The sequence below is a fragment of the Artibeus jamaicensis genome, unplaced genomic scaffold (assembly GCF_021234435.1).
Source record: "Artibeus jamaicensis isolate MK-2021 breed Jamaican fruit bat unplaced genomic scaffold, CSHL_Jam_final contig_3163, whole genome shotgun sequence".
In the NCBI taxonomy this organism is placed as follows: domain Eukaryota; kingdom Metazoa; phylum Chordata; class Mammalia; order Chiroptera; family Phyllostomidae; genus Artibeus; species Artibeus jamaicensis.
Genome location: NW_026521735.1, coordinates 24,529 through 49,890, shown reverse-complemented (window position 1 = coordinate 49,890; position 25,362 = coordinate 24,529). Strand labels below are relative to the sequence as shown.

Genomic DNA, 25,362 nt, shown 5'->3' with positions numbered 1-25,362 from the left:
GATAGTTGGGACTTATCTTCCTGGCACTGGTACCCTGGCCTGGAGGGCGTGGAATGGGGCTGGGATTCCTTGGTCCCAAGATATCCCTCCCAAATTTTTATCTACCATGTGTGGGTGAAGGACCAGCCCAATCCACATATGTCCCCCTGCTACCAGCCCAGATGGACATGGTTTCTTTAATTCCATAGTTGTCAGACTTCAATTCAACTTGATTTCTGGTTGGTCCTGAATGATGGTTGTTCTGTATTTCACTTGTAATTTTGATGTAGTTGTGCTAAGAGGCAAGCCATGTCTACCTATGTTGCCATCTTGACTGGAAGTCCAAAACTCTACTTTTAAAAATTGCTCATTAGTCTTCCCAGAATAATGTATTACATGAGGCTCCTCAGGGGATCGGGGCACTGGGCCAGGCACTAGGACTACTGGGACACAAGTGTGTGCCATCGACATTTCACAGAAAGGCCGAAGGTATAGAATGTGGGCTCCAAGAGTCAAAGCTCAAAATCAGCACAATGTCTTGCTACAGAGTTTATGCAGAATATTTTAGAGAAAAAATACAACTCCCAAGTCACCAAGATCTTAAAGTTGAGCATAAATTAAGAGGTCTGTGTCAGTTAGAGAGGGTCTGTGGACCTTGGAAGACTACAAAAGTGGAGTCAAGGAGACAATGTAGCGACCAGGGATTGGTTACGATTTTAGTTGCCTTGATGTGGTTAGTGCCTCCCATACCATCAGCCAACATCAGCAGATAACCTTGGATCTAATTCTAGCTCGCTCAGTACCTCTGAAGATTTGGCTGCCCATGTGGCTTTGCAGTGCCGAGGCATGTGATAACCTTCTGACACAAGCATTCTAGCCCATCAGATCATCACTTACTCATTCATCCAACAAGAGTTGATAAGTGAATAAAACTGACAAGGTGCCTGCCCTCAAAAAACTAATTCTCTGAAGCAGCGATTTTCAGCCCTTTTTGTCTCCTGGCACACATAAACTAATTACCAAAATTCTGCAGCACGCCAAAAAGTATGGTGTATTTTTTGCTGCTCTGACAAAAAATAGGTATATTTTGATTCATTTACACCAGATGGCTATTGTGTTGGCTGTTGTCATTTTCTTATTTGACAGTCTAAGGGAAAAGAAGTCAGAGCCTCTGACTAAATAGTCAGGTATTGCAAGTGTTAGCTGGTGACAGTTACTAAGGAGAAAACTACTCTGGGAAGGGATATAGGAAGCATGGAGGGAGGGATAAAGTTTGAGAAAAGATGACCAGGGATGGCCTCATCTAAGAAGGTGACCTTTGAGTCAAGATCAGAAGAAGAAGAGCATTTCTTTTTTATTTTTTGAATTCATTGATTTTTAGAGAGGAAGAAACATCAATTTGCTGTTCCACTTGTTTATGCATTCATTGGTTGATTCTTGTATGTGCCCTGACCTGTGATGGAACCCACTACCTTGGTATATCAGGATGACACTCTGACCAACTGAGCCACCCAGCCAGGACCAAAGGGAGAGCACTTGGGGCTGAAGGATGTCAAGTGTCAAAGCCCTGAGGCAGGAGAATGCTAGCAACCAATGTGGAGTAAGGGGGAGGGTGATGGAGATAAGGTCACAGAGAAAAATAGGCCATTTGCTGCAGGGTCTCTTAGGTCATTATAAGGGCTTTGGCTTTTCCCTTGGGTCAGATAAGAAAAATTTGTATGTTTTTAAGAAATATATATTTGTATTGATTTGAGAAGGAGAGGAAGGAAGAGAGAGAAACATGGATGTAAGAGAGAAACATTGATTGGTTGACTCCTATATGTACCCCAACTAGGGACTGAACATGCAACCCAGGTATGTGCCCTGACTCTTCAAATCCATGACCCTTTGGTGTACAGGACACTCCAACAGACTGAGCCATACTGGCCAGGGTGACTTTGTATGGTTTTAAACAAGGGAACAACATCATTTGGTTTACTTAAAAACACACACACACACACACTTTATTTTTTTTATAGCAGTTCTAGGATCACAGCAAAATTGAGGGGAAGGTCCAGAGATTTCCTGTATACCTTCTGCCCACACACATGCATAGCCAGCCTCCCGAATTATCAACATCCAGCACCAGAGTGGGACACTTGTGACAACTGCTGAACCTACACTGACACATCATCACCACCCAAAATCCATATTTACTTTAGGGTTCACTCTTGCTATTGTGCATTCTATGGGGTTTGATGAATGTCAAAGTTGAGAGAAATTTCTCTCTACTCCTAATTTTCTGCATCTTTATCACAATTGGGTATTGGATTTTGTCAAGTGCTCTTACTGGTTTACTTTTTTTAAATGTTGATTTCCCCCCCTCATAAATCAATAAATCAGCTCTTTGGCAGGTACTAGTGTATCACAGCGTCTGGGGACTTGATTAATGTGAACCTTCTTGAAAGAACCTCACACCCTATCCTCTGGGTGCCATGAAATCAGGTTTGTGTGAATTGTCTAGAGGAGGTGCCCCTCAGGAAGGTTTACAGAGGACCGCATGACTGCCAGCTTTTCCTGGTGTCCAAATCCCCAGCCCAACCCCTGGTCAACCAGTGCTGAGGGCTAACCCCACTGCCTCAGGGCTTTACATCTAGTTCCCCTGATCTCTGCTGCTCCTGCTCCGAGGCCACACACACAGTAAGTTCTTGCTGCCCTGGTTTGCTTCTTCCTTCTTTTGAGGAAGGCCACACCCTCCATGTACTTCCTTCCCAAGAGGTCAGCATGTCAGCTGTGTAGTTAACCTGGGAGGGTGTCCAGGCCAGTGCACAAGAGGCAGAAGAGGTAGCTTTGGGTTCTCTGGCCAGGACACAACATTCACTTCCTCTTGAACTGGGTGAAGACATCGGATCAGCAATTCTCACCACAGTGGGGAGGAAAGGAAGTCTGTTTCCCTGTATTGGCAATTACACAATTAAAAGTAAACCCTCATGATTAGAGATGCAGGGTCTGCTTGAATGTTGGATCTTCACTATGACAGCTGCCTTGGAAATATGATTATTAGAAAGAGGATGTCTATGTAATAAACCAAAGAAAACCAACTCTTCATAATACATCAAGACCTTTTAAAAAAAAAATATATATATATATATATATATTATTTGTTTATTTTTAGAGACAGGGGAAAAGAGAGAAACATCGATTTTTTGCCTCTTGCATGCCCCCAACTGGGGACCTGGCCCATAACCCAGGCATGTGCCCTGACCAGGAATCAAACCAGTTTTGGTTCGCAGGCTGGTGCCTAACCCACTGAGCCACACCACCCATCATCATCGTCAAGAACTTTTATGTGGTGATTTGCTGGGGGTGTGGAGTATAAGGGGACTAAATGGTAATGGAAAATAATGCAATAAAGATTTTTAAAAAATTAAGATCTTTTCATCACACTACAAATATTTCCAAGTCAGTGAATTTTTCTTACTCTGCCACCAGCAGCTGCCAAAGCATTGCCACCTGCCTTTCTATGGACAACACAAGGTCCAGGGAGGTGAGGTAGGTGAGAGAAGGCTGAAGATCCCACAGCAAGGATGTGGCATGATACGGAACTGAACTCACTTTCATGAGAATGGCACAGTGTAGACAAGATCTGGCCTGTTTGCCGTGGCTTCCACCACTTGACCTGACAGTGGACTAGCAGGTGCTTCCCAAACTTTTTCATCTCAGAAATCTTCCTCAGTTTTCAAATGTTTTGAAGATCTCCAAAAAACTTTGGTTTTGTGTGGGTTAAAACATAAAAACACTTAAAATATTTATTTAAAAAGGGCCATACACATTAATATTAACATAAATTACATATTAGGTGTAATTATGTAAATATAATGATACTTTTAAAACAAAAGAATTTAGTGGGTGTTGTTTTGCGTTTCTGCAAATCTCCTTTGTATCTGGCTAAACAAAGACTGCTGGATTCTCATTATCTGTTTTTGCACTCAGTCTGTTTTGGCTGAAGCATATGAAGAAATTCTGGCCGAATATATTTGTAGTTGGAAAAGGGAAGAGTATTTTAATAGCTTTGTGCATATTTGACCCAGCACCAAAAGCTGACAAGTGTTTCTTAAAGGTGAGTTGCAGCACAGAATCTGAGACCACATCCATGAGCTTTTTATTCTCCTGCACCTGGATCAGATCTCTTACCTGAGTGCAAGGTCTTGTACATCACACATTGGTCATCTGGAAAATGTTGACACATTTCATCAAACCGTGTATTTTAAAAATCACATTTAAAAAAATCGTATTTATTTATAAGAGAGGGTAAGAGAGAGGGAAGAGAGGGAAATATCAATGTGTGGTTGCCTCTCATGTGCCCCTACTGGAGACTTGGCCCACAACCTAAGCATGTGTTCTGACTGGGAATAGAACTTGTGACCCTTTGGTTCGCAGGCCAGTGCTCAATCCACTGAGCCATACCAGCCAGGGATAAAAAATCACACTTGTTAGTCATATCTCATCAAAAATGTCTAAGTATTGGGAAGCTATCAAACTCACAGTGATGAATGTTTTCCAAAATCGTAATGTTTACTTGAAAATTCAAAGTTTATCCTTAGCAATAAATACTGTCAATGTTTTCTTCTTGGAGAAGCTCACTTCATTCTTTTTCAATAAAATGCCTGGAAACCCAGTGTGTTCTTTCATGATTTTCCCTTCAACAGTGGCAGGTTCTGCTCACAGCCCCGACTCCCACAGGAGCTCCCCCTGGGAACAGCCATGATACTCCAGTGTGCAGAAGTGTTTGAGGTGCACTTCCTTTTTTGTCCCACATAATAAAAAACATGTACTGCAGGTTGAATTTTTTTTTTTTTTTTAGTTTTTGAGAAAGGAATAGAGAAACAATGATTTGTTGTTTCACTTACTGCTTGCTTCTTGAACGTGCCCTGACCAAGGATTAAACCCGCAACCCTGGTGCATAAGGAAGATGTTCTAATGGAGCTACCCAGCAAGGGTTGCAGGTTGAAACTTAATGGAATAATTTTTAGTGTTTCATCAAGGCACTGTTATCAGAAACTGTTTTTTTTTTTCCTTTAGTGGCAAGCACATGGTGGTGAAGACTACAATGATTACCTGTACAGTTTGGTGCTGCTGTCCAGATTTCTGCTAAGGTGTCAAAAGTTTCACCCATCATTGCTTTTGCACTATCACTGCAAATTCACAGGGTGAAAAAGGCAGTGAATGTCTTAATGTTACTATGAAAGTATTTTGACTTCAGACCTGAAATGGTCTCAAGGACACTCAGGCACCTGCCAGTCATACCTCATGATAGCATGAGAGGCAAATTAAACCATTCCATTGTTAGGAATGGGTAGGGACCCCTTCGGCCCTTAAAGCATAGAAAGGCTTAGTTCTAATCCTGGGCAGGTGGAAGGCCATTAGCTGGGCCTGGCTCACTTGAAGCAGATTCCCACCCCTCCCTTTCCAGTGCCCAGCCTCCCTACCATCTCTTGAGCTATGAGCCCTGAGTCAAACCAAGGCCACTCCTAGGAAACACTCAAGTTTGCTGGAGCAAATAGGCCCAGAACTGACCCTCACTGATGCCCAATTGGATGATGTGAGGTGTATTGGGACTGTAATCAGGGAAGGTTTTGGGAGAAGAGGAGGAATTGAACCAGCCTTCAAAGACAGATGTCTTTAGGCAGATTGTGGGGGAGGACATTTTAAATTGTGGGCATTGTTTGAGCAGAGGCAGGGGCTCTGAGGTGTAGGATGGTAAGAACAGAGTGGTGAGAGGTGTGGCTTAGATGGTGTTCCAAGGTCTAGGGTGCTTATCTGTCAGGGCCTTAAATGCTAAATAAGAAATCTGGGCTTTATTCAGCAAACAACAGGGAGTTCGTTAATGGTATGTGATCCTATATTTAAGGCAAATGAAAAAAGTTAAGGTATTGATCTGAGTATTTAACTCTTAGGAATGTTGACAAGGTAGTCAGATGTCTGGTTATACTATTTATTAATTTAGTTACACATGCATGGTTAAAATAACATTATATACAATAATACAGTAATACAAAATATTGCTTTTTTTCCTCCATTGACATTTCAGGTAAAAATTTTATTCAAACTCTCTACATGCATCTTGGACATCAATGTCTTCCTCATTATCTAGAGCCACAGTTTCTTGAAGTGTATCTCCTTCACTTGCATCTAAGGTGTTTGAGATGCAGCACTTTAAAACACTTGGATGACAATGTCATTGGAAAGTTTGATCCAACTCTCGATGTCAGGACAGTCCACCACCCCAGCTCCCCATGTAGGTGCGTGTTTGCAATCCTTACAACGAACCACATACTTATTGCTTTTGAAATTGCTCTTTAAAAGGCTGGTTTACAAAACTCGACTCTGTAATAGGGATGGAATACCCCCTGGAATAATCGCTACATTTCTTTGCTCCCCTCTTTCCACTCATTCCAATAGGAGGAATCTATAACCCTGCAAAACTTGCATCACTGGAGGTCGCTGTGGGCTACATAGGAGAAACCAGAGGTAGAGCAGTTGCAGGAGACACTGAAGTCTGGCTATGGGAGTGTCTGAAGGGTAAAACGTGTTCTTGGGAACAGAAAGAGCCAAAGAGCTCTAGTGTGGGTTGTGGAGCCATTGTCATCATGGATAGTGACGTGTCCTGGAGTGAGAATGGAGTGACAAGACGTGGGAGTGGCACACGAAAGACTTGGAGAGAGATGGTGGGGGAGTCCTGGAGCTGAGCAGGTGGCAAAGGTGAGAAGACAGCCCCCCAGACAGCAGTGGAGCACAGGGAGGCAGGACCTAGAAGCAGCACTGTCCAGGGGTGGGTGGGCATGGACGATGCTGACACAAAGCCCTGGTCCTTTGGGGAGGAGTGGCCCGCACACAGCAGGGATTCCAGTATCTTGAGGGAAAAGATACACACAAAGGTCCTGGAGAAAGACTGGCATGATTGGATGTCTGTGGGTTCCAAAGGAGGAGTCCACCTAGACTTTGCACACCCTCTCCCTGACAGGTTCCTAGCTCACTCCCATGACACTCATGTTTTCTAGCCTGTAGGAAGAGCAGGCACTATGTTTGTCCTGGGCACTGCTACAACCTTAGCAAGGGCAGGCATAAAACAGACCTCAGCAAATAGCATGCTTTAGGGAGAAACAGGGAGGAAGGAGAACTGAAGAGAGGAAAGGAGGAATGAGGTACCAGAGGCCTATGGGGCTGGAGGAGGACGGCAGAAGAGATAGGTCAGGACTTCAGAGGGCAGCTGGCATCTAGGACCTGGGAGGCAAACGGAAAGGAAACAGACCAGATGGCATTTGTGCAAAAGGTTCCACTGAGACAGTGGGTGTGACCCAATAGCCCAAAGTTAGCCCAGAGGAGTGTGTCAGGGGCACTGTCTCCAGTGAAGGCACTGGGGGCAGGGGAGCTAAAGACTGCAGGGCTGAGCCCCATCAGTGGCCTCTTTCAAAGCCTTACTCCAGGGGAGAGACCTGCCTCTGTGGTCTCAGACCTGCCTGGTGACGGAGACCATTAGGGTGCTCTTGGCTTTGATAAATATCTGAATACTAATCTGAATACTAACAAAGAATTTATGTACTTGTTTGAGTGAACCATGAGTAACAGGTCTCAAATTACTCATGTGTAAAACATGGGCTTTTCCAATGAAAAGGAATAAAAATATATGCATTTCCACATTTACAGATTTTTAAGGCAGCGATTCTCAGTGTGGTCTCCAGAGCAGCAGTGGCATTGCTGGGGAGTCTGTTAAAAATGCAAACTCTCAGGCCAACTAACTCTTGCTAAAACTCAGGGGGTTAGGCTTAGCAATCCATGTTTTAATGAGTTCTCCAGGGGATCCTGGTGCATGTGAAAGTTTAAGTGCTGTTTTAAGGTAATGGAATGGGATGTGTTTAATTTTGTGTGTGTATGTACAATTCTATGCTATGTCATCTGTATACTGACTGCATTGTGTGTTTACCAATGAAAATCTCCTGTCACATTTTACTCCCTTTACCCTTTATATAGTTACTAAATTCATGGACTTTGGCCTTAAACAGGGTTTTATGAATTTGACACCAAAGGCAAGGGGGGGTGAAGGCAAAAAGAAATAAATGGAACTATACTAAACTAAAAACACTTCTGCACAGCAAAAGTAACTGTCAACAAAACAAAAAGGTAATTGACCAAATTTGAGAAGATGTTTGCAGACAGCCACAAGGGGTTAGTATCCAAAAAATTTAAGGAGCTCATATAACAGCAAACAAACAATCCAATTAAAAAATGGACAGAGGACCTGAACAGACACTTCTCTCAAGAAAATATACAAACGGCCAACGGATATATAAGAGATAACCAACTTTACTAGCTTTTAGGGAAATGCAAATTAAAACCACAATCAGATACTACCTGTTAGAATGGCTATTATCGACAAGACAATTAACAGGTGTCAGAGAGGTTTTGGAGAAAAAGAACTCATTCTCTACTGGTGGGAATGTAGATAGTTTTCCGCTATGGAAAAGAGTGTGGCAGTTCCTTAAAAAATTAAGTACAGAGTTACCATCCTTATGACCCAGCAACCCTTCTTCTGGGTATCTACCTGAAAAATCTGAAAACATTTACTTGCAAAGATATATGTCCCCTTATGTTCATTGCAGCATTATTCATGGTGGCCAAGAAGTGGTAATAACTGAAGTGTTCTTCAGTAGAGGATTGGATAAAGATGTGGTGCACACATACAATGGAATACTACTCAGCCACAAGAAAGGATGAAATACTGCCATTTGCAACATCATGGCTGGACCTTGAGAACATCATGCTAAGCAAAATAAGTCAGACAAAACGTCAAGAACCGTATGACTTCACGCACATGAGATATACAACTGAAAGCAACAAATGAAAAAACAAGACAAAGAAAATCTCATACACAATAGTACAGTGGTTACCAGAGGGGAAGGGGGATGTGTTTAAAGTCACAATCTCCTAAATTTGTTTTGACCCCTTGACATCCGCTATACCAGTCTTCCGTGGGACAAGAGCTGCAGGTCTGCAGGACGGTGGGTGGTGAGGAAGAGGGTGATCTCACTGCCGGCACTGGACTCCTGGATGTGGGCTCTGGAGAAATTCCTTTACAGATCAAATGAGGTGGGGCCTGACACATAACACATACTCAGCTCTGCTGGTTATCATTCTTCTCATTAAAGCAGAACTCAGAAGGAGCCAGGCACCTCAGGTAATGAGCTCAATGGCTGGCTAGGGTTTTTCCAAGGTCAGGATTTTGTACATGCAGAGAATTAACTTCATACTAGTCTTCTTTCTAGTTCCCAAGAAGTCCCATTTCCCAAAACTCTGCAGAGCCCCACAGGGCTGAGATTGCTCCTGTGGCATCCTCTAGGCCTTTCGCTATTCAGAGCAACTTACCCTATCCAGCCTCAGACATCGGAGTGCCCACCCCTATCGTCAACCAGGTGCTGGACACTTGAGTGCCTATTCTTGCAATGAGCACATGGAATGGCAAAGCAGTGGCCCTTCAGGGCCTCTGAAGGACTCGAGAAAAGGTAAGGTGAGAGGTCACAGGAGGACCCTCCCCCAAGGGTCTCCCTGTGGGCTTGGAAAAGCCTGGTGACTTCCAGCAGGACTTGGTTAAGGAAAGGGTGCTGTATCACAGGCTCAAGAAGTCATCTTGAGTCAAAAACACCAGCACACATTTTTTATAAAACTTCAGACTTCATCTCCTCCTCAGAATGGAAGCTCCAAGGGGCCCAGAGTTTCTTTTACCCCTTCCTGTGTCCCTGCACCAGTGTCTGGCACATAGTAGACATTAAAGTATTTCTGAGTGGGTGAACATTCGCTAAACCAGTTCTGTAATCGGAAGGAACACAGGCTGCTCTCTGCCAAACCTAAGGTTTGGGAGGAGCTGGCTGGGCTTCGCTGAGCCCACAAAGCTGTCTGGAGGCCCCAGGCACCCTTCAGCCAGAGCTGCTTCTATAAGGTTACAAAATGTGGGGATCTTACTGTGACAAAGGCAAAGGCCAGCTTGGAGTCACTGAGGGCTGAGCCTACAGGTAAAGTCAGGCACTTGCTTCTTGGCAAATCCCAGCTCCTTCAAGCTGAACTTAAGCTCACTTTCTAGCCACACCCCCTGCCCTCACCCCACGCAAACACTAGGTCCAGAGGGCCCAGCTGCACACCCTGTGCTCCCAAGTGCTACTCAGGGTACAATGAAGAAGCAGTCATGGGAGCCCCAGCAGTGGCTGGGGGGGTTGGATGCACTATTGCCCTGAGGCAGCAGGCTGGCCTATCCTATGTGAGTTCTGACACAGTGACTGTGCCAGAGCAGGAAGCTGGAAGGTAACAGACTGAGCAAATGTTGGCATAAAATTACTAAGTCAGAAATACTCACCACCTTGTGTGACAGACAAGCATATAGGCTTCTGCCTCTGAACACAAATGCCCTCTGGATCTTTGCCGACAACAGTCCCTCCAGTGCCTCCATGAAACCCACACTGCCACACTGCCTAGTCTGGGCCCATCACAGTACTGCCCAAGCGGAGCCTCCTGCAGGTCCACAGTGTTCTCTGTAACAGGCCTCAGAGAGGGCCTCCTAGGGTCTCCGCTGAGTTGTAGCTTTGGAAGGTTTTGCTGGGACTTACTTTCCTTCAACCAGTGGCCGGCCAGGTATCTTGCCCAGCACAAAGACATGCCCAGCACTTACAAACTTTCTAATAATTACTGCCCTCCATCATTTTAAGTTCACATCAGTTACTCATTAAGGGAAAGGCCTTCTCATTTCTGGGTCTATTAAAGGTGCCAGAAGTGGGACGGCATGTCCTTCGGGAGGGTGAGATGTGCGGGAAGGCCCTGGTACAGGTGGCCTGCATGCTAATGGGAACCCTTCTGCACGGGCTGGGGACCAGCCGGTCTCCTGGGCCTCAGTAGCTCCTCCATGTAAAGACAAGGAAGTGTCTTTTTATTATTTTCATTAGTTTAGAATTTCACCCTGAGCGAATACACAAAATAACCAAGGAACGTTTACTAAAGAAATGTTCTCCAGAATCCTGTGGCACATGGCAAACACAGTAAGCAGACCTAGTCATTAGTAACTGGAGCAGTCTGGTAGTATTTTAATCAAGGGCCTTTTGAGTGAAGGTAATATAAACTTACTTTAGATTTTCAAAAAGCCAAAATTAATTCTAGGGCTACCTAAGGGGTGCATGGCATCCTTAGCAAAGGTGGGAGACTCAGTTCACTCAGACTCAGCTTCTAGCACCAGCCGAGTCCTCACGCACCCAAGGCACTGCTCTGTTAAACCAACGACCTCTCTGCACTTCCACATCTAACCCTCTGCTTGTGCCCGCAGTGCTGGCTCCAGGTTCCAACTTCGTGAGATGGTGGCTGGGATCCCTCACTGTCCCCTGCAAAATTCTTAAGATGAAGAATTTTCTTGGGCCGGTTTGGATTATAGGAGTTTGACCCAGGTTCAATGAACAGGTATGTGGGAGAGCAAGGATGGGGTCAGTGTGAGTCAGGCAGGTACCCTGAGTGTCGTGAAAGAGAGGCCAGCCACTTAGGTGCTTAGCTACCAGTACTTAAACAGCCACATGTGTAATTTTCTACAATTCAGAGTGACCTCCCCTCCAAATTCCTATTTAATCAAAAGTTCCAGCACAATAAATTACTCACATTCCATAAGCATCTACTGAAAATTGCAGCCAAGTAGAGCTAAATGCTGCTTCCTGTTTTATTGCTCTTCTCTGGACTTGGCCCTCATTTGTGCTTTATTTTCATTAAATCTTATAGGAGTGATAGACATAGATAGAGTTACAAAAGGTATCATTTTCCCACTAACATTTTTTCTAACAACTTGTGTTGATTTCAATAACATAATACAGATGGACAGTTAACTAATTCCTTGAACCTAAAAACATCCCGTTAGGAATTCACACTTTGTGGGCACACTGCACAGAGCCTGGAACACGGGGTGATCCATGTGAGGTGAGTCCAATTCCAATGGAAAATAAGTACAATGATCTACTTTAGATCAAATATTAAATCTTGCTAATATTTCAGGACACATTCTGCTTCTGTGTCCCATAGCAGGAGGTGATGAAAAAACTCTCAAGCTTGCTGTTCTTCTTAGAAGGACCCTACAACTACTGATATCTCTAGCTCAGAAGCACAAAATGTATACAAAGAAATGACTAAATAATACCTTAACTGAAAGCACTAATTTCACAGAAATTGTTATTCCAAAGCATGCAGAGACAGCAAGGGTCACCTGAAACCACACTTTATATACCTCATAAAGCCTCATGTCTATATACCATATGCTCCAAACACAAGGCTGGATCTGGCAGTGGCTCATGTTCTGGGTTTTTTGTAAAGCAAATGGAAATGTTTGGAAGAATTAACACATTTTAATAGAAGAGCTATAAATGCCCTGAAAGCAGAAAAGTTGACACAATTTTAAATATAATTCATATATATATTTAAAATCAAACACAATTAAATAGAATATGATTTAAGTACATTAATACTTCAGCTTTAGAAGAATAACAGAGGTGGTACACAGTACCAAAAACTTATACACAGCCTTTTTGCTTCTTCTGTGGATGAAAAAGTGTGCCTCTCTACAGTCAAATATTGCAATGGAATAAATTCTCTGTTCATTCAAGACTTCTTCAAGGACAGAGGTGATTAATAATTATATATATATATATTTTTTTTTTTTTGCAAAGTCTGAGCAAAAGCAGTGACACCTAAGACAACATTTTTTCCCCTCCAACAGCCACCTGTGGTGTGGAAGTACTGGCCTCACCCGGCCTGTGGAGCATGTCTCCTGCAGGGCACCCTGCTGACTGAGGCGCAGTCCAGACCTGAAGCCGACTGAGCCGGAGTGCAATGGGCAGTCTCTCCCTCTTCTGAAGACAGACAGGAAAAAGGCCATAACTGCATACTTCCCAGATCAAAGCAAAGAAAGGGGAGGCAGTCAAAACTGACTGCTTTTCCTCCCCTCAACCCCTGCTTGCTCCCCTTCTTAAAAAATAGTCATACAATCTGGTAATAAACATTTTGTCCCAGGCCTCACAGGGGGGACAATGGAGTGATCACTATTATTTACTCCTTTCCACATGTATCCTGAAGGGAAAGTTAAGTAACCTGGAGCACAGAATTCCAGAGGAGCAAGTCCTAATACTCAAAATCAAGCTGATGCACCCTATGGTTACCAGGGGAAGACTGGCTTTAAGTACACGGCATCTCAGGAGCAGTTAAGATGTGAGAATTGTATACTGCCAGCAAAAGGAAGGACCATGTCACTGAGACCTGACCTGTGACATTATAAGCTTCTTCCAAATCAATGCCTCTGTGAAGGCAGCCCATACAATGATCCTCCGCCCCGATCCATGGAAGGAAAACATCTGCTGGCACCACACTGCCACTCAAAGCCGCCTGGCTCTCTGAGGGGCTCACTTCCATTTGTTTTAAGAGGCCAAAGCAAAGCCCCTTGGATACCTGCTTTACCGTGCTGTTAAGGATGGGTTACCACTATAGGATGTGCATCAAATACCAGTGCTATGCTTGTGTCCCTACTACAGTATGTGATCCCTGTCTGTTCCAGTGACTAAAACTCTCATAAGTGGGTTATTGCCATTGGAAAACTACCAATCTTCTCTAATGTAAACAATACCACTTTGTCTCTTTATGACTGTCACTTGTGATCATGATGTGCAGCAAATATGTCTACGTGTCACTCTGCTTATGGTGGAAGTCTAGGATTGTCTGCCATTCTTTCTTGGGAACAATAGTTGATAAATCAGAGAAAAGAAATATAGTGCTTTGTTTTCATTGGCTGTGTTAAGAATCCAACCAAAGGAAAAACATTCTCTTATTTTTCAAAAGCAGATTTCCTTTACCTCAGGTATTCAGTCATAGCTGAAAAAAAGAAAAGAGAAAAAAGGTTAAGATACATTTCTATACCAGTGATACACAATGTTACAGATTAAAGAAGGGAACTAACAGTTGAGTAACTGTTTACTATGTGTCAGCACTGACGACAATGTGTAAAGTAAAATGCTACCATTATCTTGATTTACAAATGTGTGAATGGAAGATTCAAGAGGTCAAGCAACTCACCCAAAGGTTATATAAGAAGGCCTGGCACCCAGTGATGCTTTTATCTCTCCATTTTTACCATATATATTAGAACAAAATATCCAGTTTTATTTTTTTAATCTTTACCCAAGGACGTATTTTTCTCATCACAGAGAGAAGAGAGAGAGAAAGAGAGAAATATCGGTTGACTGCTTCCCATACACACCCCGACCAGGGATCGAACCCACAACCTTTCAGTTTACAGGACATTGCTCCAACCAATTGAGCCACCCAACCAGGGCAAAATATCTGTTTTTTTAAAAAAATATTTTTATTTATTTATCTTTAGAGAGGAAGGGAAGGAGAGAAGGAGAGAAATATCAATGTATGGTTGCCTCTCATGAGTCCCCTGCTGGGAACTGGCCTGCAACCTAGGCATGTGCCCTGACTGGGAATCGAACTGTGATCATGTGGCTTGCAGGCCCACGCTCAATCCACTGAGCTACACCAGCCAGGGCAAAATATCTGTTTTTTGATAGAATATTGCTGCCGCTTGGAATTAATCCAACAGCACACTCATGACCATCCACAGGGAACTCACTAAATGAAGAAAGAACCATGATACAAAGGAGTCAAATGCCTTAGGAAGAAAAAAAGACCGAGCTTGTGGACAGTCCCTGTTTACTCACAGCACTGGGGAGGAAACGTCACAGAAGAGTTGGTCTTTCTCATTTGTGAGATGGGATATATACACATGGAATAATAGTTCGGTAATGCTGGCAGGCAGTTTACTTTAAATGCCAAGTACAGTCTATAGGCAAATGTGGAATAGGAGATTCAAAGCAGAGAGGTATAGAATAAAGAGGCCGATCATTCCTTTATGGATGTAGAACTTCTCACACTCATAAAATCATAGTATGAGAATTAGAAGGGAGTCTTATGAGATTTTCTTCTCCAATTTCTCTGATCTACTAATGAGAAAATAAGAGACTGGAGAAGGAAAATAACTTGTAAGGGGTCATACATATTGACTAAAAATGGACTAAATGAATTCTGCTAGCCTAGTGCTTTTTCCATACTAATAAATGACTGGGCCCTCAAGGACATGCCAAACAGACATCCATCCTGGCCAGCCAAAGAGAAGGCCCAGCAAGATTAAAAAACAAAATATTGCAAAATATATCTATCTATCCCAAAATGAAAAGCACATGATAATAAAATCTGAACATATACCTCAAACAAAAAGCCTAATTTTAAACATCTGCTTTCCAAATGGTTTCTAAAAATACACTTCATATTCTCAAACATTTGACCATCAACATGATAATGGGGAATCACAAAAATACCTTGCACTTCTTAAAACACCTTTATCTTGCTCTTTGCTATTTTAGGTTTGAGCCAATAAATCTAATATAGACAAAATTATCACCCTTACATAAAAAAGAAAACCAAGTCTGTGAAACTGAACAAGAGCTTTGGTAAGAATCAGTTTGGTGAAAAGATCAAAATTAAACCAAGCTCAATATGTCAACTATAATAGAAAAATATAAAAATTTAAAAAAAAAACAAACCAAGCTCTGGTAACAATAGGTCTGGCTAGAAAGTTAACAAGGAAAGGGTGATATTGGACCTAAATCTAAATTCAAGTCTTTGAAACTACTGAGGGTTATGTGGGGTGCTATTTGAACATATTTAACTCTGATTCCTAAGCTCTGGCTAATGTAAATGATTGAGGAGTTTAACGACTTCACAAAAAAAACGAACAAAAATTCTCCTACCACATTAAGTCTTTGTGAATCGATTCAAGTTAGAGAAAGTAAGCCTGTTGAAGGAACTGGGAATGTTTGGCTTGAAGAAAACTCTGGGAGGGGACTAAGTGGCTGCCTTTAATTTTCTAACCATTACTTGTGTGGCTCTTGTGGGTAAAACTAGAAGTAGAGGGTGAAGCTCTAGATAAACAGGGTATTAGCTTGTGGCAAGTTAGACATTCCTAACAACTGTAGCTATTGAACTCCAGGTAAGAGTGAAGATCTGATCACAGTCATTCTGTCGTACAATGGCATTATCAATAAACCCACAAATTCACATGAACGAAAAACCGGAGAAGAGGAACAAACCACAAAATTTCAAAAGCTGGAAGCAAATGGACAAATGGAAGTCACTTAGAAGATGCATGAAACCTCAATCCTAAGAGTGAAGTGGGAAAAGCTACAAAGTGCCCTGCTTGCCAATGCAGAGCCCCAGAGCCTGGGAACAAATGTGAGGATTTCTTAAAAGCCCATCTTTAGAAGTGAATGATCTACAGTGACCCTTCTGCAGCTCTGATCAGTGAGGTGACTGCACAGCTGGAAAACCATGCCAGGCAGAAGAATCTAAAATGCATCTCTAAGCAGTTTAAAAATATAGGGTCTTTGGGCTAAGATACATGAGGTGTGACCAAGGACAAGGGTTCTACTAAAATGAAAAGAAGAGGGGATTAAAGAGGGATCCATATAATGACTCCAAAGACTTCACTAGCTTTCTTTCCCTTTGGCTCCTAGAACACTGGTAGCTTGGTCTTTATCTGCCAGGCAAAATAAGGAGCAAGATATAAAAGAGACTGGTAAAGTTTTGTCTGGAGAATATGATCAGGCAAAAAAGAAAAAACTCAGTTTCCTAAGAAAACCTGGCTAGTTTGCTTCACTTTTCAAGAAACTGCCAATGGTGTAGCTGTAGCATTTTGCATTCCCACTGGTAATGAATTAGAGTTCAACTGCTTTACATCCTTGTAAACACATGGTACTGTCAGTCCTTTTAATTTTACTTATTCTATGTATGCAGCTGTGTATCACTGTGCCCTTAGTTAATGACTACTGATGTTGAGCTCTCTGCATACGAATATTTGTCATCTATGTTCTTTGTGTAATGTCTGTTCATATTTTCTGACCATTTAAAAACCATCCGATTATTGTTCTTAATGACTTTGAGCTCTTGATATATTCTAGACACAACTCCTTCATCAGAAAGATATTCTGCAGATATCTTCTCCCACTTCATAATTTGCCTTTTCATTTTATTCTGTGTCATTTGATGAGCAATTTTTATTTTTGATGAAATTCAGTTTATCAATTTTTTTTTTGTCTCATGCTTTGTGTGAACTAAGAAATCTTTGCCAGGACTTGCCAGCAAGATGGAGTAGGTAAATGCAGTACTTGCCTGCTTCAACAATCACAATAAAATGACAAGTAAACTACACAAAAACCATTTGGAATCACCAGAATTCTGGCTGAATGGAAGCCACACTACTAAGGAATTGAATAAGTCACACTGAGACTGGTAGAAGGGGTGGAGATGCAAAACTGGCTGGTCCCACATTGACATGTGGCAGGTAAATGCAGGGAGGAATTCTCTCAGTTGTTGAGGTCCCCCAGAGGAGCAGGGGATTTAAGCCTCACACCAGTCCACCCAGCCCAGGGTTCCAGAACCAGGAAGAGAAGTACCCATTATATCTGGCTGTAAAAACCAGCAGGAAATCAGGAGGAGGGAATCAGAGGGCTCTGGATTTCTCAGCAACTCGTCTTAAAAAATCCCACCTGCAGATGTAGTCCAATTCACTCCCTCTAAGCTCAAGTACTGGGGGAGCAGCATGAAAAGCACCAGGACATATGGGTAGGTACTGAATAGCAGTAGTGCAAGAACTGGGGGAACAGCTCTCTCATAGACAAAAGTGCTGGCAGAGGCCATTGTTCCTTTGATAAGTCCTCCCCCCACAGAGCCAGCAGATAGGTGCTATATCTCACAGTCTATCTACCTGGCTTACACTGTTCCCTCAGGCCTGGTTATTATCTGAGGCCCTGCCCCACTCAACTTAGGGGCCCACCCCAGCTGTCTCCAAAAGCCTTTTTAAAAAATATATTTTATTGATTATGCCATTACAATTGTCCCATTTCCCCCCTTCATTCCCCTCCACCCTGCACACCCTCTCCCCTCCCGCTGATGATGAACTCCTTGAATTTGATCTTATCTGAGAAGCACTTTATCTGCCTTTCCATTCTAAATGAAAGCTTTGCTGGATAGAGCAATCTTGGATGTAGGCCTTTGGATTTCATGACTTGGAATACTTCTTTCCAGCTCCTTCTTGCCTGCAAGGTCTTTTTTGAGAAATCAGCTGACAGTCTGATGGGTATTCCTTTGTAGGTAACTGTCCCCTTGTCTCTTGCTGCTTCTAGAATTCTCTCCTTCATTTTAATCTTGGCTAATGTAATGATGATGTGCCTTGGTGTGTTCCTTCTTGGGTCCAACTTCTTTGGGACTCTCTGAGCTTCCTGGATTTCCTGGAACTCTATTTCCTTTGCCAGATTGGGGAAATTCTCCTTTATTATTTGTTCAAATAAGGTTTCTACTCGTAACTGTTCCTCTTCCCCTTCTGGTACCCCTATAATTCGAATGTTGGAGCGTTTCAAGATGTCCTGGAGGTCCCTAAGCCTCTCCTCATTTTTCTGAATTCTTGCTTCTTCATTCTTTTCTGTTTGGTCATTTCTTTCTTCCTTCTGGTCCACTCCATTGATTTGAGTCCCAGATTTGTTTCCATCACTATTGGTTCCCTGTACATTTTGCTTCATTTCACTTGGTGTAGCCTTCATTTTTTCATTTAATTTGCGACTAAAATCAACCAGTTCAGTGAGCATCCTGATCACCAGTGTTTTGAACTGTGCATCTGATAGGTTGGCTATCTCTTTGTCACTGAGAAATACTGACTCTGGGGCTTTGAGCTGTTCTGCTTGAGCTGTAATGTTTTTGGTCTGTTTGTACCTGTTATGTATGAGGAACAAAAGCTTAGGTGTTCACTGGGGCTGGTCAGCCCAGTCCCTGGTTTGTGACTGGGGGCGGGGTCAGAGAGGGAGCAATGGTGTTTGTTGGGCTCTGTCTTGGATTTCAGTCCCCTCTGCCACTTCCCACAAGCAAATTGGGCCCTTCTGTTGCTGGTTCCTGGGTGGGTGGGCTTGTGTTTATTCTAGGATCCTGTGGGTGTCCCCAATGAACTCTCCTGTGAGGCTAGGAGCTTCTAGGAGCCTCTCTCGGCACCTCAGCCCCCGAAAGTTTTTCCAATTGGTGCTTTTAGGCTTTATTTCCCGTTGTTGGGGCCCTGGGTTGTGTGGTCTGTCTCACTGACTGCTTTTAAACCTGCCTGGTTTCTCTGTGCACAAATGAGTGTCCATGGTCAGCCAGTCAGCCACGTTGGGGGCCTTACTGGGTTTCCATTTGTCCCTGCCTGGGGTGCCAATCACCGCCTCCTCCTGCCAGAAGCCCTCTCCACCACTGCCAACTCCACCCCTCTTATCAGTCTGGATGAGTGGTTCGTTGTTGTCGGACTTCAGTACAGTTAGTTAACTTTTCTGTCTGTTTGGTTGTGTTTTTGTTTCTAAATCTTTGTTGTCTTTAAATTTGGTTGTGTGAGGAGGTACAGTGTTTCCACCTATGCCTCCATCTTGGCTGGAAGACCAAAAGCTTTTCATGGACTTTCTTGGCTCATGTTTCAGATTTTCCTAAAATCTCTCAAACAAGAGGCATCTGACTTTATCGAGCCCCATACAATTTCACTAAGTGGCCCCAGGCCTGGCACTAGCAGCAGCTGGCCTTGACTCACAGCTTGGACTCACCAGGGCACCTTCAAGCCCAGCCAAGTAGCAGCCATCTGCAGATCACTTTGTAGCTCATGCCAGGTGATCCTGGACAGAACACAGGTAGTGTCTGACCTTGGCCTGCACGTACCAGGAGGCCCCAGAGCCAGTGCAGCCAGTGGACAGCTTCAGGTCACATCAAAGCACTGCCACCTAACCACGTTCACAAGCAACACACTCAAGGGTCAGACTCAGTAGACATCAGAGCCCTGCTGAAGGAAGTCTTGCTCTGCATAGGTGATCCTCCATGGTGGTCAGTGCTCTCAGGCAGTCTTTACAGCTGATAGGCCTGGGGGTAAATCCTGCCCATTGATGTGCCAACTGCAGTCCCTGATCAAATGCAAGAGGAGAATATACCCAGCCCACATAGGGTGAGGGTGAACCTCAAGTGCCCAGCGTAGGTGAATAGAGAGGCTATGCCACTGGACCCTAGAGAAAACCTACTTTACTAGGCCACTCTACCAAGCCAGGGAGACATAGCAGCTCTACCAATACATAGAAATGGGGAGGCTGCCAAAATTAACAGAGAAATAAACATGTTCTAAATGAAAGAACAGAAAAAAACTCCAGAAAAAGAACAAAATGGAGATAAGCAATCTACTAGATGCAGAGTTCAAACATAGTTGTAAGGATGCTCAATGAACTTAGTGAGAATCTCAACAGAATAAAAGAGTTACGGTCAGAAGTGAAGGATACATTAACTGAAATGAAGAGTAATTTATAAGGAATCAACAATAGAATGGATGAAGTCAAGAATCAAATCAGCGATCTGGAATATAAAGCCAAAACACCCAATTAGAATAGCAAAAAGAAAAAGACTGGCAAAAAAAAAAAAAAGAATGAGAGAGACAGAGAGAGAGGGAGAGGGAGAACAGTGTAAGAAACTTCTGGAACAACTGGAAGCATATCAACACTTGCATCATAGGGTTGCTGGAAAAAGGAGAGTGAGCAAGAAATTGAAAACCTACTTGAAAAAAAATGATGGAAGAGTTCCCCAACCTGGTGGAGATTCACATACAAGTCCAGGAAGCACAAAGGGCCCCAAATCAAATGAACCCAAAGAGGCCCACACTACAACATATTATTATTAAAGTGCCAAAGGTTAAAGAAAGATTCTTTATTTATTTTTCGTGAGAGGGGAAGGGAGGGAAAGTGGGAGAGAAACATCAATGTATGAGAGCTACATAGATTAGGTGTCTCTCCCACGCCCCCACCTAGGGACCTGGCCTGCAACCCAGGCATGTGCCCTAACCAGGAATCAAACCAGTGACATTTTGATTTACAGAATGGTGCTCAATCCATTCAGCCACACCAGGCAAAGCAAAGAGAGAATCTTAAAAGCAGCAAGAGAAAAGCTGGTTACCTACAAGGGAGCTCCCCTAAGACTCTCAGCTGATTTCTCAACAGAAACTTTGCAGGCCAGACCCTTCTGGGGTCTGCAAGAAATACTCAAAGTGATGAAAAACAAGGACCTGTAACCAGGATTACTCTACCCAGTGAAACTATCATTTAGAATTGAAGGACAGATAAAGAGCTTCCTAGACAAGAAGAAGCTAAAAGAGTTCATCACCACCAAACCAGTATTATATGAAATGTTAAAGGGTCTTCTTTATGAGGAAAAAAAAAGTTAAAAATATGTACAGTAAAATGGCAATAAATACATATCTATTAACAACTGAATCTAAACAAAATAAACAAACAAGCAGAAAGGAACAGACTCACAGATGGGGAACTTCTTGACAGCTGCCAGATGGGAGGCAGGTTGGGAGGATGGATAAAAAAAGTGAAGAGATTAAGAAGTACAAATTGGTTGTTACAGGATACCCATGGGCATGCACAGTATAGTCAGGGAATAATTAATAATATTCTAATAGCTATATATGGTGTCAGTTGGGTGCAAGATTTATAGGGATAAGCATTTAGCAGTTATTTCATGTTTAATGTGTACATCTGTAATTAATATAATAATGTGTATCAATTGTAATTTTAAAAATGACCTAGAAAATAAAAAAAATAATAATAAGGTTAAAGTGAATTTAAAATGTTGGGTGGGGTGAGGGCTGAGGGAATCACTAGGGTGGGGCCAAAAATGTGAGCCAGGTTGATGGAATCTCATCATATATGGTGCCCATCTGCTAGCTCTGTGCAGGGAGGGCTCATCAGAGCAGCAGTGGCCTCTGCCAGCACTTCTGTCTGGGAGAAAGCTGACCCCTAGCTCTTGCCCTGATGCTGGACAACTCAGTTCCTTCCTGTATGCTTCTAGTGCCTTTTAAGCTGCTGTCCCTAACCCGCAATCCCCTTGCCGCTGGAGCTTAGAGTGAATGACTCTCAGTACGTCTATGTGTGTGCCCTTTAAGAGGAACTGCCTGAAATTACACAAGTTTCCATCTTACTCAGCCTCAAGCTTTGCTGGTTTTTATAGCCAGGAGTTATTAGGACTTCTCTTTCTATCTCTGGAATCCTGGGGCGGTGGGGCCTGGTGTGAGGCTGGCAATGCTCCCTCCTCAGGGGTCATCTGCAGCTAGTACTCCTCCTGATTTTTACCCACCATATGTGGTGTAGGACCAGTATGTTCCATGTTCACCCCTCCTACCAGTCTTGATGTGGCTTTTGCTTCAATTCCCTACTTGTAGGACTTCCATTCAGTTTGATTTCACGTGGTTCTGAATAATGGTTGTTCTGTAGTTTCGTTTTAATTTTGATGTGGTTGTTGGAGGAGGTGAGTACCATGTTTACCTATGCTGCCATCTTGATCAGATGCCTCTCATTTCCTAGTTTCTTAAAACAGACTGTGACTTTTTTTCTTGTATAGTGTATCTCATGCTATAAATTTCCCTGTAAGAACTACTTTAGCATTATCTCCAAAATACTATGTTTTATTTTCATTTTAACTCAGTCCAAAATATTTTTTCAACTTCCTTTTTTATTTCTTCTTTGGCTAATGAGTTACCTTATAAGTATGCTGTTTCATTCTGAAATATTTGGGGATTTTTCCACATAATCTTTCTGTTATTGATTTCTTGTTTAATTCCTTTGTGGTCAGAGAATAACTGTATGTCTTAAATGCTTTAAAATTTATTGAAACTTGTTTTATAGCCCAGAATATGGTGAATATTCCATGTACACACCAAAAGAATATATATTCTAGTGTTTCTGGATGCATTGTTTTAAAAAAATGTCATTTAGATCCTTGAAGAACTGACGTTTTTATCATATATAATGTTCCTGTTTGTGCTTGGTAACATCCCTTATTTTCTCAACTTTACTCTGACTTATAGTAATGCTGCTATTTATATTATAGTTTTTGCATGGTATATCTTTTTCATCCCTTTATTTTTAACCTGTATCTTTACATTTAATGTGTTTCTGATAGTACGAGTTAACTGTTGAATGAAGTTGGGGTGAGCAGCCACGACTGCTTGTGTAGTTGAAAATTGGCATGTGACTTAAGTCAGCCCTCCGCATACACAAATTTCCAACTGCCAGTTAACCCTTGAACAACATGGGTTTAAATTGCATGGATTAACTGAACTTCAGTCAACAGAAAACACTCTGTATATACACACGGACCTACGCAGTTCAAATCTGTGCTGTTCAGAAGTGAACCACATATAATTGAGTTCTGCCTTATTATCCAATCTGACAATCTCTGTATTTCAACTAGACTATTTAAATCATTTATGTTTAATGTAATTATTAATATGACTTTGTTTAAATCTACCATTTTGCTATCTGTCTTTTATTTGCCCATTGATCCCTTCCTTTCCTCCTTTTACCAGAGTTTTTTTTCTATCTAGTATTTTTTAGAGTTTATTTTCTCCTGATTATGAGCCAAGTTTTTCTACTGCCTTGCAGGCCAGGTAATTTTTGATGGAATATCAAACATTGTATTTTTACAGTTAAGTGCTAAATTTTGTTGTTCATTTAAGGAGGGGTGGCCTTTGTTCTGGCATGCAGTTGTTACTTACAGAGCAGTTTGATTCTTCCAAAAACTGCTTTTAAAGCTTGGTTAAGGTACTTTATTCTAGGGCAACTGTAGCTCCAGTAGTAAGGCTTGCCCAGTAGTAAGGACTACCCATGCCTTGTGTTATTACAAGATCTGCCCACACTGGCAAGTAGAAACGTGACCTTAGTCTCATGTTCCCGAAATTATTCAGCCCACTAATTTCCAGTATTCTTTCCCTGGCCATGGACATTTCACCCAACGTATGTACCTGAAACTTGAAGGGACCTCGCTAAGTATCTTTGGAGCTCTCTTTCCATGCAGCTCCTTTTCTGGTACCCTGTTCTATGACTTTTAGCCACCTTGGCTTGGGCTTCCCTAAATGTCAATTTCTGACTCCTCAATTCAGCAAGACTATGAACTCTCTTAGGCTTTCCCCTACCTGCTTTAGAAATTGCTTCTGATCAGTGAGCTATGGATCATCTCAATGTTACCCTTTTTAAAATGAATTTCAGCCCTCTACTGCCTGTTACCTGATACATGGAAATAGTTGTTTCATTTAGTCAGTTTTTTAGTTGTTTATGATGAGAGGGTAATTCCTATAGTAGTTAAGCTTTCAAAGGTAGAAGCTTATGCTCTTATGTCTTTTTTTATTTTTATATATCTGGAATCCAATTCTTGTCAGTTTTAAATAAGCTGTATCAGGTAAGTCATCCTTACCTTCGTAGACTTCTCTAATGGATGATCACATTGGGCCTGCTGCATAACATCACTAACAATCATTTTAGCAATCTTCCAAGCTAGCTCTTCTTGAGCCTAAAAGAAGTAACTGAAACTGGTGATAACAGTTATTCATTAGAAGAATCAAGACATATATTACCAGTGCTCTAAAGATGGTTGTATATGTATATCATCTCTACTTACTTAGATAGCACTTGGGCATGTATGAAAGAACTCAGGCCACCCTCAGGCTAGGATATATTAACACACTCTTGTCTTCCAAAGTTGGCCACTGGGTACCCAACATCACACAATTTTCATGTTAAATGGTCAAAACATTTTTTTCTCCTCCTCTCATCTCTCAGTGCATTGAACTATTCAACAAGGAAGACTTTTTGAATGACAGAAGGGAAACTTTTGAGTTTTTGACTCTCTTTTAAACTTTCTTTAATGATTACTGATGTCTGCTGGTTGAGGAAACCTCGAAGGCATGGTTATTTTTCAGTGGCCAGAATCCCTGGGCTGAAGATACTTCCACTGCCTTCAACAGGTAATTAATAGATGTTAAGAAGGGCTCACCCCTTCTTCTTATATCCTGGGTAAGGAAGTAACGATGTACCAAGCTGCTTCAACATATGACTAGAGAGAAATCTGGAAACCTTAGTTAGACAAGGTGCCACTTAAAAACAGGAATCTCTTTACACTAAAAGTAGAATTTACCTCATCAGTATTTCCTTGCACCCATTTCTTCATAGCTTGTGAGAACATGGATCCTGGTAAACAAAGCCAAAGTTGAATGTAGATTTCATGCATAATTTTATATTAAAAATGCTATTACTTATAAGCTACTTCCAGACATAGACGTTCTTTTTTTTGTACAATCTACCTTAAACATTAAGGAATATTACGATCAATAGAAACCTGAAAAACCTTTGAAAAGCTGTTTCTGAATTCTGGATTTTTCTTCACTTCATAAAAGAAACTATC

General features: G+C 42.2%; 1 protein-coding gene across 7 annotated transcripts in view; it reads right to left on the bottom strand.

Moving 5' to 3' along the window:
* Positions 1 to 5,945: 5,945 nt before the first annotated feature.
* Positions 5,946 to 25,362, bottom strand: part of AKAP10 (A-kinase anchoring protein 10) — a 41,327-nt gene continuing 21,910 nt past the window's right edge. For 2 of the 7 annotated variants that reach the window (XM_053663290.1, XM_053663295.1), the window contains 3 exons: positions 25,096 to 25,148; positions 24,376 to 24,471; positions 12,788 to 13,893 (listed from right to left, as the gene is read on the bottom strand). In XM_053663290.1, coding sequence (XP_053519265.1) covers positions 13,888 to 13,893; positions 24,376 to 24,471; positions 25,096 to 25,148 — 155 coding nt within the window. In that variant the 3' untranslated portion in view covers positions 12,788 to 13,887. Of the gene's footprint in view, positions 13,894 to 24,375; positions 24,472 to 25,095; positions 25,149 to 25,362 lie in introns of all 7 variants that reach the window. The other 5 variants (XM_053663292.1, XM_053663289.1, XM_053663291.1 and 2 more) reach the window with 4 other exon arrangements.